Source organism: Crocodylus siamensis, chromosome 5 (genome assembly GCF_052110815.1).
Source record: "Crocodylus siamensis isolate JL-2025a chromosome 5, ASM5211081v1, whole genome shotgun sequence".
NCBI classification, from domain to species: Eukaryota; Metazoa; Chordata; order Crocodylia; family Crocodylidae; genus Crocodylus; species Crocodylus siamensis.
This window is the reverse complement of record NC_143399.1, coordinates 38155066-38169344: the sequence shown is the minus strand read 5'-3', so window position 1 is coordinate 38169344 and position 14279 is coordinate 38155066. Positions and strand designations below refer to the sequence as shown.

General features: G+C 52.1%; 1 protein-coding gene across 1 annotated transcript; it reads left to right on the top strand.

The window, feature by feature from the left end:
• The first annotated feature begins 2857 nt into the window (after positions 1-2857).
• LOC149863779 (osteoclast-associated immunoglobulin-like receptor) lies at positions 2858-13694 on the top strand. Its single transcript, XM_090049721.1, has 7 exons — positions 2858-2904; positions 8416-8451; positions 9180-9467; positions 10944-11288; positions 11655-11720; positions 11957-12071; positions 12183-13694. The coding sequence occupies exons 1-7, from the start codon at positions 2874-2876 to the stop codon at positions 12202-12204; spliced, it is 903 nt and encodes a 300-aa protein (XP_089905847.1). The 5' UTR covers positions 2858-2873; the 3' UTR covers positions 12205-13694.
• The last annotated feature ends 585 nt before the right edge of the window (positions 13695-14279 follow it).

The following is a 14279-nucleotide window of genomic DNA, read 5'->3' as shown; positions in this document are numbered from 1 at the left end:
GGGACTAGCTTCCCAGATTAAGGACAATAAGAAGTCTTTTTTTAAATACGTAGTGGGTAAAAAGAAGGTCCCGGGTAATGTGGGGCCCTTGCAGGACGACATGGGTAACTTGGTCGTCACACCAGACGGCAAAGCTAACATGTTTAACGATTTCTTTGCCTCTGTCTTCCTAAGTAGGGACCAGAACAGCCACCTCCCTGCTGGGCCCCCCTCGGGCCCCGGGGGAGGCACACCTGGGCCACGGGTTAGTGAGGATTTAGTTGGGGAGCTTCTGGAGGGGTTGGACGTATTCATGTCAGCCGGTCCGGATGATCTCCACCCTAGAGTACTAAAGGAACTAGCCGGGGTCATTGCAAGTCCCCTGGCACAACTTTATGAGCTCTCGTGGTGCTCTGGTGAGGTACCGGAGGACTGGAAGAGGGCCAACGTGGTCCCCATCTTCAAAAAAAGGGAGGAAGGAGGACCCAGAAAACTATAGGCCGGTTAGTCTTACCTCGAACCTAGACAAGCTGTTCAAGAAAATTATGCTGGCACACATCCAGGAGGGGCCAGCAGGGGACTGCATGCTTAGGGGCAACCAACATGGGTTCATCAGTGGAAGGTCCTGTCAGACCAACCTGGTGGCCTTTTATGATCAGATCACCAGATCATTAGATGCAGGGGTAGCAGTGGATATAGTCTTCCTGGACTTCCGGAAGGCTTTTGACACTGTCTCTCACCCCGTTCTCATTAAGAAACTGGGGGGCTGTGGTGTAGACACCCACACAGTCAAATGGGTCGCCAACTGGCTGGAGAGCCGCACCCAGAGGGTGGTAGTGGATGGGTCCTTCTCAGCCTGGAAGGACGTGGGCAGTGGGGTTCCGCCGGGCTCGGTCCTCGGGCCCGCACTGTTCAACATCTTCATCAGCGATTTGGATGAGGGGGTAAAAAGCACCCTGTTCAAATTTGCTGATGACACTAAGATGTGGGGGGACGTTGGCACATTGGAAGGATGCAACAGGCTACAATCAGACCTCGACAGGTTACAAGGCTGGGCAGATGAGAATAGGATGGGTTTCAACACAGACAAGTGCAAGGTGATGCACCTGGGGAGGAACAACCGGCACCATACCTACAGGTTGGGGAACTCCCCTCTTATCAGCACAGAGGCAGAAAGGGATCTGGGGGTCATCACTGACTCCAAGATGAACATGGGCCGGCAGTGTGGGGAGGCAGTCAGGAAGGCCAACCGCACCTTGTCATGCATCCACAGATGCATCTCGAGCAGGTTCAAGGAGGTGATCCTCCCCCTCTATGCGGCACTGGTTAGGCCGCAGCTAGAGTACTGCATCCAATTCTGGGCGCCGCACTTCAAGAGGGATGTCGACAGCATGGAGAGGGTCCAGAGGAGGGCCACTCGTATGATCAGGGGACAGCAGGGCAGGCCCTATGAGGACAGGCTGCGGGACCTGAACCTGTTCAGCCTCCAAAAGAGAAGGCTGAGGGGGGATCTTGTGGCCTGTTATAAACTAGTCAGGGGGGATCAGCAGGCATTGGGGAAGTCACTGTTTCCCCGAGCACCGCCAGGAGTGACCAGGAATAACGGTCACAAGCTGGCAGAGGGTAGATTTAGGTTAGATATCAGGAGGCGCTACTTCACAGTCAGGGCGGCTAGGGTCTGGAACCAGCTTCCAAGAGAAGTGGTGCAGGCTCCTACCCTGGGGGTGTTTAAGAGGAGGTTAGATGAACATCTTGCTGGGGTCATTTGACCCCAGTACTCTTTCCTGCCATGGCAGGGGGTCGGACTAGATGATCTGCTCAGGTCCCTTCCGACCCTACAAACTATGACACTATGAATGGAGGTGCAGACCCCTTTGACCTGTAAGTGTGGGTATTTACCTATGTTTGATTGATCATAGTCATCTTTCACAGACCCTTTAGACATAGGTTTAGACAAGGGTCCACAGACCACAGGTTGCAAACCACTGATCTAAACTAACAGAATGACATAATGGCATCTTGTTACTATATTTGTGACATTTCTATCAAGTAATGTTGTAAGCCTTTGTTCAAGGAAGGAAATCAGAAGTGGCTTAATTCTCTGAGATGTTCCTCTACTCCTTGCTGAGGTTCTTGTCTGCAGACATAATAAAGATCCAATACCTTTTAAAATTTAGTCTCTGAATTTGGGTCAGATTCAGAGGCTGGACGCCTGTAGAAATTCTTAGGATTTTAAGATGTAGAGATTCTAAGTTATAAGACTGCTTATTTCTGCTTGGATCATAAAAATATATATCTCTATATATATTGTGTTGTTCTTTATTTTCTAGCAATAGTCATAATTAAAAATTCTAATAAAATTGGTTTATATGTTCACTCCACTGAAGGATTCATTTCGCATGAGAAAGGGGCTGTCAAAAAAAATGCTCAGACCCCCAAATCTACACCAGAGACCATCACAGAGAGCCGCGATTCTGTTCCTCCCAGCCCTACTGCCCATGGGAATGAATTTGTCCCAAATGACTCCATCAGCCAGGGCATCCCCTCTGCTTCTGCTATAGCTGATACCTCCTTGTGAAAGCCCCTGAGATGAATGCAGTAATTGCGCCTCACTCCCCCTGCCCCAGGGCCGTACTGAAGCCAGCATTTTCTAAAGGGGAAAGGTCCCTGCCCTGTTCCCACCGCCTGAGCCAACCAGTGCCCCATGGCCAGATCAGGCTGTCTCAGAAGCTGTTGTGACATCCAAAGCGGCTGTGGGCAGGAGGAGGCCACAAGGAGGGAAAAGGGGAAGATTTACAGTTGAGAGGCTAAATGTAGCGTTTCCTTCCCAAAACAAGTCACCACAGCGCCCAGTACACTCCAGCCCTGCCTGCTTCTCTGGAGTAGCCAGCACCATGGGTCCCACTCCAGCCTTTCTTGTCCTTGGTAAGTCAGTTACTCCCTTCTCGTCATCCTTTGCCTGCCTGCAGTCCTTGATCTGAGCCCCACAACCTACCAAGGCCTTTTCCTGGGCGGGGTTTGATGGTGACAATTTGTCAGCCTCTCTGTTAGGGGACCCCCACACTGCTCTCCCCACACAGATTCTCTCTCCACACACAAAGTACTCATTTTTCACTCCCAACACACACACACACACACACACACACACACACACACATGCACACCCTCATGGACACACAGCCTGCAAACATGCATAGAACCACTGCGACTTCTACATGCACATCCACAAAATACCCTCTCTCTCTCTCTCTCTCTCTCTCTCTCTCTCTCACTCTCTCATGTACATACCACCCCTCTTCCAAAGGCCACTGTACAATATCTGCTTCACAGCCCCCTGTCACACAATCCCCCAAACCCACACCCAAGTAGACACCCTTCCTCCTTGACAGTCACCTGCTCCCCCCATGACATCCCTACCACTTCACCATCACCTCCCGCACACACAACCACCCCTGTCTCTCACCCTAGCACCTGGCCCTTCTCCCTCACCTCACCAGACATAGCCACCCCAGGCTTCTCCTACAGTGGTGTGTGGCAGGGCACTGTGGGTCCTGCCACTTTAAGGGCCTGGAGATGGCAGCTGCCAGGTGCCCGATGAGGGCAGCCGTTTTGAACCTAGGGCTACCCATATATACAGGGCAGTTCTGCTGGAGGCCAGGCAACAACATTGCTTGGCCACAGGGTTGCTGGTATCATCTGGAGGGAAGGGAGGAGCTGTAGGGGATGGTCAGCAGGCTCCTGGTCCTGAGCAAGACCTAAAACTGCCAGGAGTGGGTGGCCTGGTGGGGTTCTCAGTGGTGTGAGAGCCCCCAGGAAATACCAGGCCAGTTACTACCCTGGCGAAAGGTGGGTTGGGGGGCCTTAACCCCTAGCCCCCACAACTGGGTGGGTTACCCCTTTGTGTAGGGTCATAGTTTCATAGTTTCATAGTAGCTAGAGTCGGAAGGGACCTAGGTAGATCATCTAGTCCGACCCCCTGCCTTGGCAGGAAAGAGCACCGGGGTCAGATGACCCCGGCAAGGTGCTCATCTAACTTCCTTTTAAAAATCCCCAGGCTAGGAGCCTGCACCACTTCCCCTGGAAGCTGGTTCCAGGCCCTAGCCGCCCTGACTGTGAAGTAGCGCCTCCTAATATCTAATCTAAACTTACCCTCCGCCAGCTTGTGACCGTTATTCCTGGTCACTCCTGGCAGCGCACGGGGGAACAGGGACTCCCCCAATACCTGCTGATCCCCCCTGACCAGTTTGTAGCAGGCCACAAGGTCCCCCCTTAACCTTCTCTTGTGGAGGCTAAACAGGTTCAGGTCCCGTAGCCTCTCCTCATAAGGCCTGCCCTGCTGACCCTTGATCATACGAGTGGCCCTCCTCTGAACTCTTTCCATATCGTCCACGTCCCTCTTGAAGTGTGGCGCCCAGAACTGGACGCAGTACTCCAGCTGCGGCCTGACCAGTGCCGCATAGAGGGGGAGGATCACCTCCCTGGACCTGCTCGAGATGCATCTGTGGATGCATGACAGGGTACGGTTGGCCTTCTTGACTGCCTCCCCACACTGCCGGCCCATGTTCATCGTGGAGTCAATGACGACTCCAAGATCCTTTTCCGTCTCCGTGCTGGCAAGAGGGGAGTTCCCCAACCTGTAAGTGTGGTGCCGGTTCTTCCTCCCCATGTGCAACACCTTGCACTTATCAGTGTTAAACCCCATCCTATTCTCATCCACCCACTGTTGCAACCTGTCAAGGTCAGCTTGTAGCCTATTGCACCCTTCTAGTGCACCCACACCCCCCCACATCTTAGTGTCATCAGCAGACTTGAACAGGGTGCTTTCTACCCCCTCATCCAAGTCACTGATGAAGATGTTGAACAGTGCGGGCCCGAGGACCGAGCCCTGCGGAACCCCACTGCCCACGTCCTTCCAGGTCGAGAAGAACCCATCCACTACCACCCTCTGGGTGCGGCCCTCCAACCAGTTGGCGACCCATTTGACCGTGTGGGCATCGACACCACAGTCTCCCAGCTTTTTGATGAGGACAGGGTGAGAGACAGTGTCGAAAGCCTTCCGGAAGTCCAGAAAGACTACATCCACAGCAACCCCTGCGTCTAATGATTTGGTGACCTGATCGTAAAAGGCCACCAGGTTGGTCTGACAAGACCTGCCACTGATGAACCCATGTTGGTTGCCCCTGAGCATGCATTCCCCCGCAAGGCCCTCCTGGATGTGTGCCAGGATAATTTTTTCAAAGAGCTTACCCGGGATTGAGGTAAGACTAACTGGCCTGTAATTTCCCCGGTCCTCTTTTTTTCCCTTTTTGAAGATAGGGACCACATTGGCCCTCTTCCAGTCCTCCGGCACCTCGCCAGAGCACCACGAGTGCTCATAGAGCCGCGCCAGGGGTCCCGCAATGACCTCGGCCAGTTCCTGTAGAACCCTAGGGTGAAGATCGTCCGGACCAGCGGACTTGAACACGTCCAGCCTCTCCAGAAGTACCCTAACTAACTCCTCGCTAACCCCTGGCCCAGGCGTGTCTCTCCCGGGGCCCGAGGGGGGCCCAGCAGGGAGGTGGCTGAACTGGTCCCTACTTAGGAAGACAGAGGCAAAGAAATCGTTAAATATGTTAGCTTTATCATCTGGCGTGATGACTAAGTTGCCCATCGTGTCCTGCAGGGGCCCCACATTACCCGGGACCCTCTTTTTACCCCCTATGTATTTGAAGAAGGACTTCTTATTGTCCTTAATCCGGGAAGCTAGTCCTATCTCCATCTCTGCCTTGGCCCTCCTGACTGCCCCCCTACATCCTCGGGCGACTGTAACATAGTCCTTCTTGGTGATGACCCCATCTCTCCATTGGGTATATGCCTCCCTTTTAGCAAGGAGACATTCCCGGATGCTCTTAGTGAGCCATGGGGGTTTATGTGCCCTCCTGCTCCCTTTGACCCTTGTTGGGATTACCTCCCTTTGGGCATGGAGGATCGTCTCCTTAAGGAGCAACCACTCCCCTTCGACATCTGATTCCCTTCCCCTCTGGGTCCTCAGCGCTTCCCCAACGATCCTCCTTAGCTTGTTGAAGTCAGCCCTCCTAAAGTCTAGGGCTGTTGCCTTGCTGCAGCCCTTTGCCACCTTACGCTGGATGGTGAATTCCAGCAAGCGATGATCACTGTCTCCCAGGTGGCCCATCACCCGCAGCCCCCTCACCAGGTCATCACCCGTGGCCAGCACCAGGTCCAACAAGGCGTCTCCCCTGGTGGGACTGTGCACCTCCTGGGTTAGATGGAGGTCCTGCACTCTGGCTAAGAACCGACGTGAGCGATCAGACTTGGCTGACTGCTCCTCCCAGCAGATGTCTGGGAAGTTCAGGTCCCCCATGATGACCACATCCTTAGCCCTCACTGCCTCTGTGAGCTGACCTAAGAATTCCTGGTCGAGCTCTTCTCCCTGGTTGGGAGGTCTATAGTAGACTCCCACCGTTAAGTCTCTCTCCCCTGGACTGCCTTTTACTCTAACCCAGAGCACCTCAGAGTGCCCCCCCTCTACCCCCTTGCTAATTAACGAGGAAGTATATTCCTCCTTGATGTAGAGTGCTACTCCTCCACCTTTCCTTCCTATCCTGTCCCTCCTGTATAGCCTATAGCCCTTGACACTCACCGCCCAGTCATGCGATGAGTCCCACCACGTTTCTGTGATCCCTACTATGTCAGGGCTGGTGACAGCTAGGAGGAGGGCGAGTTCCTCCTGCTTCTTCCCCATACTTCGAGCATTCGTGTAGAGGCATTTGAGGCCTCCAACGGTTGTGCCCACTGACCCCCTAGTCTCAGCAATGCCCCGTCCCCCATCACTTACCTGTTTCTCCCTTTTGACCATTGGTCTGGGCTCGCTGGCTGTTGCTGGGCCTGGTAGTTCATCATCTCCTCCGCCCTCATCTTCCCCCTCCCCCGACGAGCCTAGTTTAAAGCCCGCCGAAGGAGGTTCACCAACCTGGAAGAGAACACACGCTTACCTTTAGGGTCTGGAAGGTGGACCCCTGGAGAGAGAGAAAAAAGGCCATAGACTCAGTGCTTGTCTGGATTTCCCCTGACTGGCCCATGCTGGGGCCAGGACCGGAAGGGTTGAAGGGCTGGGGGCCCACTGTGAGGGATGCCCAAGAGCTGGGGGCCTGGGGTCCCAACTGGCCTGGAGGTGGGCCAGGTAGCCAAAGGTCCTGGGGGGGCCACTCCCAAAGGGGAAGCAGTTCAGGGAGCTACGCTGCCCGGTATGAAGGCGGATGAGACTGCCCGAGGAGAGGAATCCAGGCAGGGTTCAATTGGGAGGATTCTGAGGCCCAGTGTGGGGGTTGGTGATGATGATAATATTTAGATGCCATCTGTGAGGCTTGGGCTGCAGTGTAGGGGAGGAATGGAGCTGAAGATAGCGCCCCCAGCATCAGGGCAGGAAATGGGCAGCCTTCCCCTTTAATTACATCAATGAAGTAATTAACAACAAGGCATAGCAAGTGAGAAAGCAGGTGGTTAGCCCAGAAACAGGTGGGTGGGCCACAGTGAGATGGGTCCTGAGCAGGCCCCCTATTGCATGGTGGGATTAGGTCAGTGCAAACTAGGGTCCTGAGCTGGTCTGGGCCCCCACATTGCAGCAGCTACTGAACCTTTGCATGTGAGTCCCCCAGAAGCTGACACCTGACCTTGCCCTACCCCCACCCCCACCTTCCCTTCCTGCTCTTGTAGTTGGTGGTTTCCCATTGCATAAGTAGCATCCTGCCTAAACCAGGGGGGAGGCTCAGACCATGAGGTATATGCTGGGCTAGAATTTCTAGATGGGTCTGGGCTATTGCACAACCTGGGAAATCTGCCCTAGTACTTTCCTGGAGGTGGGCACTGCATGCGACTAGGGCTGCCAGTGACCTCTATCTGGTGCTCACGTACAAAGCCACTTGGACTCTGCACTGGGAACAGCAGTCATGTAGCAGTATGATACACAGCAGTGCAGGCAAAAATCCTCCCAGCAGAGGCTCTGCATGCTGCCTGGTCTGTACATGAGGGTTAAGATTCCCCCCCACCCACCCCCCGCCCCATGTTTCTTCCATTGTCCAGCCTTCTATATATTTGTCTAACCCCCCTAGATTGTGCACCTTGCTTGGGCTGGAGCAGATTGCTTTGACATGGAGGGTGTGAAACCCCTGCTCCTCCTCTGAACATTTGTGGGGAAGAAAATGGCTACTAGTGCTAGCATTGAACTTGCCCTTATTAGGGTTCAGAGTTAACACTTTCTGGCAGCACTCCCTTATCCACTGGTTCCAGCTGGCAAGCCATACCTAGGATGGCTGTGACACTGGCTGGGGCACGTTTGCAGCACACTGGCTTGGATCATGCACTGTGAAAGGGGGAGAGAGTGTCCCCCACCCTCTTCCTGTTACCTATGCATTCAGACTCCTGTACTTTCCATTACAGGCACCATGTGGACCTGTCTCCTATCGGCTGCTCCTCGTGAGTTACCTGCAGACACACTTTTACTCCAGGAAGGGAGGGTATATGGGGGAAGGCCTGAAAGCCTGTCAAACTGTGCACCCAAAATTAGTGGTTTTGTTTCCACCCTGAATGTCTCTGTGCCTCAGTTTCTCCATCTGGAACATGCAGGTGAAGTCTGGCCTAATTTTGCCAAGGTAAAGCATGAAGGTGACTGTGTCCCTGTGCCCATGGCCTCACTCACAGGGTGCCTCTGTGATGATGGGGCAACTGCTGAGAGCCAGGCTTAGTCCTGCAACCTTGGGCCCAGCACAGGGGAAGTCTGAGCAGGGAGAGAGGCTGAGTCACCAGAGGATTCCTCAGCCAGGGGTGGACAGCAGCTTCTGCAGACAGGAATGGGAATCCTGGCCCCCAACAGGAGCCACAGAATACAGGGGTTTCTGGGGGCAGGAAACCATCAGCTACACAAGAAGCCCAGGAAGGATTTCAAGTTCCTTCTCAGGACCAAACTAGAGAGTGATGTCCCTGCTCCTACCTGAGGTTCATTGGGCTGCACACAGATTTTCCCCTTCCTTTTTCATGGGGCGGGGGCACAGGCTGGCTCAAGGGGCAGGGATGGGGCATAGGCCTTTCCCCTCAGAGGCACCAGCTCCGAGGGAGGGAACTGGGTGGCTTGCATGGAGGGGGTGCAAGGACCTTTCCCCTTTGGTGGTTTCCCTGGCTCATGGACCATCTCCCTCTTTCCTCAGAGATCTTTCCAGCGCCGTCCATCTCCCTGAGCCCCAGTGGGACCATCATCCCAGGAACCAACGTGATCATCTGCTGCCAGGCAGACCAGTCAGGCATGCGGTTTCTGCTGTACAAGGCTGGGGTGCTGAATGCCCTGCAGCACATGGAGCCGGCTGGGAATAAAAGCGAGTTCCCCATTACCAACGCCGGGCAGAAGGACAGCGGTAACTACACCTGCCGCTACCAGACCCTAGCTGAGCCACCCAGATGGTCATACCACAGCAACCCCGTGGAGCTGGTGGTGAGAGGTGAGATACTGTGTTCTCTTGAGTCGAGGCATCCTAGCTCCCAGCCCCACTCCCCTTCTGGGATTGGAATAGGACCCTGGAGTCCTGACTCCCAGCTCCCCCTGTAGTAACCCAACCAACTCCATTCTCCCTTCCTGTACCTTCCCTCCCTGTGCCTTGGTTTCCCCATCCAAACCATGGGTCCTGGCTTCCAGCCTCCCCATCCCTGCCCCCTCCAATCTCTAATCATTGGAAGCAAATCCTTTCCAGTTATTAACTCAGTTGGAGCTGAGTGTAATGGCACAAGCAGCTCTTTGCTCTGTGCATGTACACTGCCAAGCTTAGGGAGTGCTGCCGCAGTATGCAATTCACTAACAGTGCTCTTCCTTCCACACTACTGGACCGGGACCTGTGGCCACTTCGACCTGCATCACCCGTGGTGAGGAGCTGTATGCCCCCTGCACCAACTATCCAGTGTCCCACAGCCCCTTGTTCTGATCCACCAGTCCTCACATCCCTTGTAAAGCTGAGATAACTCTGGAGTCCTGGCAGTCCCGGTCCCCTTCTTAAACTATTCAGCCTGACTGTCTTCCCAGAGCTGAAGATAGAACCCAGGAGTCCCATCTCCCTCCTTTTAAGTATTAAACCTCACTGCCCACCCAGAGCTGAAGATAGAACCTGACTTCCATGATATAATTCTGCATTTGAAAGTCTTTGTGGGGGAAGGCTGGAATCTGCTACTCTCTCTACTTTGTCTCCCTTGAACTAAGTCTCTTTTCTACACAGGCATCCCATCTGAAATTCCTACCTGTCAGGCAGTAAGTGATTCCAGCCCTATTCTTTTTCTTAATGTCATTCTATATTTTATTTATATGATCTTAAGAGTTATTCAATAGAATTTAGAAACATTAAAATGTCGGTGTCATTTAATGCTCCTTTTTCTTTCAGGATGACTCTTACTTTATTAGAAGGCATTATTTGTTCTGTTCTCCTAGTATGTAGAAAAGAATGTATATTTATTTTTCCTTTGAAATGTTATCACAATTTTACCACTTAATTTGAAAGAATGGTACATTTTACAAACATTTTTTCATGTTTGTTAGTTAGTTGTATCAACAAATTATTTAAATATGCATTTCATTTCCAAATTTGTTGCAATTCCCAATAGCATTACAGTGATTATTTATTTAAATAGCCTTCCAATTTACTTTTTGACTTTCTTATTAACATATTTTTACAATACTTTGTCAAATTTTTAATATACATTTTTTTTATTTCCAAATGTTATGCACCTTTATTTTTATGTTCTTGTATTATTTGTTCAATTGGAACTGGTATTGACACATTAAAAGTTCATGCACACTGTCTTTCAAACTCTATTTTATTGTATTTATGCATTGTCCCAAAATGTTCAATTTTATTTGGGTGTATTACCACCAACCAAACCCTAGGAGATGGGCACAGGGAAAGACTTAGGTTACAGCTGCCCCCAGTGAGGAGGAGGCTGGGAAGTGGGGGTTTTGTATGGTGTCTCGTTCTTTCTCTCCTGGACAGAAGTCTTCCCAGCACCGACCATCTCCCTGAGCCCCAGCGGGAATATCACCGCAGGAGCCAATGTGATCATCCACTGCCAGGCAAACCTAACAGGCATGCGGTTTCTGCTGTATAAGGCTGGAGTGCTGGGTGCCCTGCGGCACACAGAGCCAGCTGGGAACAAAGGTGAGTTCCCCATCACCAATGCCCGGCGGGAGGACAGTGGTAACTACACCTGCCGCTACCAGACCCAGAATGAGCCACCCAGCTGGTCATACTACAGCAACCCCGTGGAGCTGCTGGTGAGAGGTGAGGGCCCCAGCTCTACATTCTCCACCACCCCCCAGCCTGACTCATAGCCAGACCCTCAGAGGGGCTTACCAGTGGTGTAGATGCTCAGAGGCAGGCTTTGCCCTGAGGCCAACACCTCTACACAGGTAACCTGTGGCTGGGGAGTGAAGAATTTTCTCAGCTCTGTGGGAAATGGGAGCCCTACCCCAGGGGTGCTTCAGGGCCTGGGGCCTTTCCCCAAAATTGAACCCTCATTAACTCCTTGGCAGTGAGTCATGGGGGAGGGCATTGCTGAGTCACTGTTTGTGCCACTTCATCCTCACCACCTAGCCTGCACCTATTTCTTCCACCACCCCCGACAGACTCCCAACTTTTTCCCTACAGCAGGATCCAACCCACTTCAGCTTGGAACAGTGCCACCCCTGACTCATCCACCATCCCCAGGACAAGGTACCAGGATCTCTGGAACAGCAGATCATGCCTATCTGGATGTGGGGCACAAGGATGGGGCAGACTGCCCCCTGTCTCCAGGGCGAGCTGTAGAGCAAAGGGTGGGGGACCCAGCCGTGGCTGTTTTATAGAGATCTGGCTCCTTATCCCCACAAGGGATTGGTGGTGACAGCCTTCCTCCCACCCCACTCCAGCACAATGCCTTCATCTCCTCCCTCTCTCTCTCTTTTTTTTAGGGGTTCCTTCAAAGCTAAATTACACATTGGGCAACATCATCCGCCTGGGCCTGAGCGCCGGGGTCCTGCTCCTCCTGGCACTAATCATAGCTGAGGCCATGTGCAGGTGGAGCAGGTAAGGGCTCTGAGACCCCCCAGGGATTGACACGGCCCCTTGTCTAATTTGGTCAAGTGAACTTTATTTAGTAACCCCTAGGCTCATTACAAGTATTCTTCCTTGTAATAGGACCTGGCAAGCAGTTCCTTAGATGTTACAGCAGCAACCTCTGGTGTTACCAGCCTCGGATCCTCTGCTGGTGTGTGGGATGTTAGTTTCTGGATTCCTTGTTACTCAAAGCAAGAATCCCAAGGCTGCTCCCATCTCCCCAGGGTGACAACACATGCACACACTGTCTCTATTTTGTCTACTACTTTTGTACCTTTCTCATCTCAAGCTATCCAATCCTCAGATTTCCTATCTCATCTTTTTAGATAAGGTATTCCAATCCTATTCCATTTTTGGTTTCCTTTCCTTTTAGGAAAACTACTGTACCTGGTCAGCCCACTATACCAATCATAGCACTCACTTTTTTCCCAGTGCTTCATAAGGCACTCTGTATAATTTTTTAATTGCTTAGTTTTGGGAAGGCCTAAAGCTTATGCTCAGGCACTTAGCATAACTTGGCTTGCCTGCTACACCCCGCCCCATGTGCCCCACAACCACCCCTGTGTTTGGGATATGACACCCCACTTCTCTCCTGGATGGAGCACTGAAAACTCACTGGGGGCTTGGGCCAGTGGGCAATGGAATGAGATTGAGATCAAGGGTCAAATGGGGATCTGACCCTAACCATGGGCCTGGGCTTTAATGGGGTCTTCCTGGTCTCTGTGGAATTGTAGCAAGAAACCCTTTTTTTTATGCCCCTCCACCCCAAAAGTGAAGCTCCTCCACGTGGCAAGAGCCCCTCTTTTGGTATTTTCCCCCTTTTTGGGGATGATCGCTGTGTGTCTCTCATATCCTTATTTTTATAAAAGGTGTATTTGTAGTGAAAATAGACCTTGTAGGTGCTTTTACAAATCTACTTTTTAAGTGTTACATGGTACAACTTACTTCTAAAAATGTTAGCAAGAGCATGGATCTCTATATGGAGCCGGTCCCTGAATGAATCACAGTTGACTGTGTAACACAGTCGACAAACAAGTTAATGAGCAGCAATTAACACCTACAAAACTGCAGACCAAGAAGAGAAAAGAATCAAGAAAAAGCCAGGAATTCCTGGAAACTTCATTGTTAAAGGTAGCCTGTTTGAACTAATTAATACTGGAAACAGACCCTTGGAGCTGAAATACTCCGTGATCAACCACTTCCAGAGCTCTATTTATCACGGCAATGAATCACTCAAAACTCATCAACGGACTCCTGAGACTGCCCATATGTCTGAACATGACCCCTGGGGCTGACAGCTTCCATCCAGTAGCTACCAAGAGGGACATCCCTTGAGGTCAGTGACCCTTGGATTGGGTAAGCCTGAGAATGGGGGAGTCACCAAAGTCTGCCAGAGTGGGATAAAAGGCAGCAAAGCATGACCCCTAATGGTGCCCTCTTTGACCTGACTAATACCCTCCTTGTCCAGCCAAAAGGACCAGCTAGTGACCCCCTTCTGCAGCAACATCGCACTGAAAGAAGCCTCAATTGGCCATTGGCGGACTCCAGCACTTGAGGATAGATATATCTTGACACCAGTGCTTAGTGTTCAGAACTAGCGTGTGCACCAAGGTTTATGGTCTGACTCTTGCATCCATCCAATAAACCAGAATTTTATGATGATCCTGTGAGTTGGTCCTTTGTAGCCAACAGGATCAGCCACAGAGTGGCAGCCTGGTCTCTCTGTCACAGCAACAGGCTTGTCTCCATTGCATGATCTTCCTCAGCCTCCCTACCACTAGGCCTGGTCTCCACAGCAAGGGGCATAGTTTCTGGAGGTCTGGCCTCTGAAGCAATGAGTCTGGTCTACACAAAACAAGCCTCCAAGGTGTCCACATGATGGATGTGGTCTCTGCTGCTCTAGTCTCCATGGTAGCTAGGCCTAGTCTGCATAACAGGTCTCGGGACCTTGTTCCTGGAGCACGAACATCCACAGTGACAGGCCTGGTCTTGAGTGGGAATGGGCCTTATCTCCATAGTCACTTGGCTCTGGCCTCCATAGCAGCAGGCCACTCTGAATAGCACAGGCCTCCATGCCAACAGTCTGTGGAGCATGGGTCTCCACAGTGATGGACCTGTTCTCTATAACTCCAGCTTCTACAGCATTAGGGCCCTTGATGCCACCCCTCTGTGCCTCCT

Coding starts and splice junctions, on each gene's coding strand:
- LOC149863779 (XM_090049721.1), top strand. CDS start 2,874: ATGGGTCCCACTCCAGCCTTTCTTGTCCTTG. Junction 2,905..8,415: donor TCCAGCCTTTCTTGTCCTTG/GTAAGTCAGTTA, acceptor TTTCCATTACAG/GCACCATGTGGACCTGTCTC. Junction 9,468..10,943: donor CGTGGAGCTGGTGGTGAGAG/GTGAGATACTGT, acceptor GCCCCCAGTGAG/GAGGAGGCTGGGAAGTGGGG.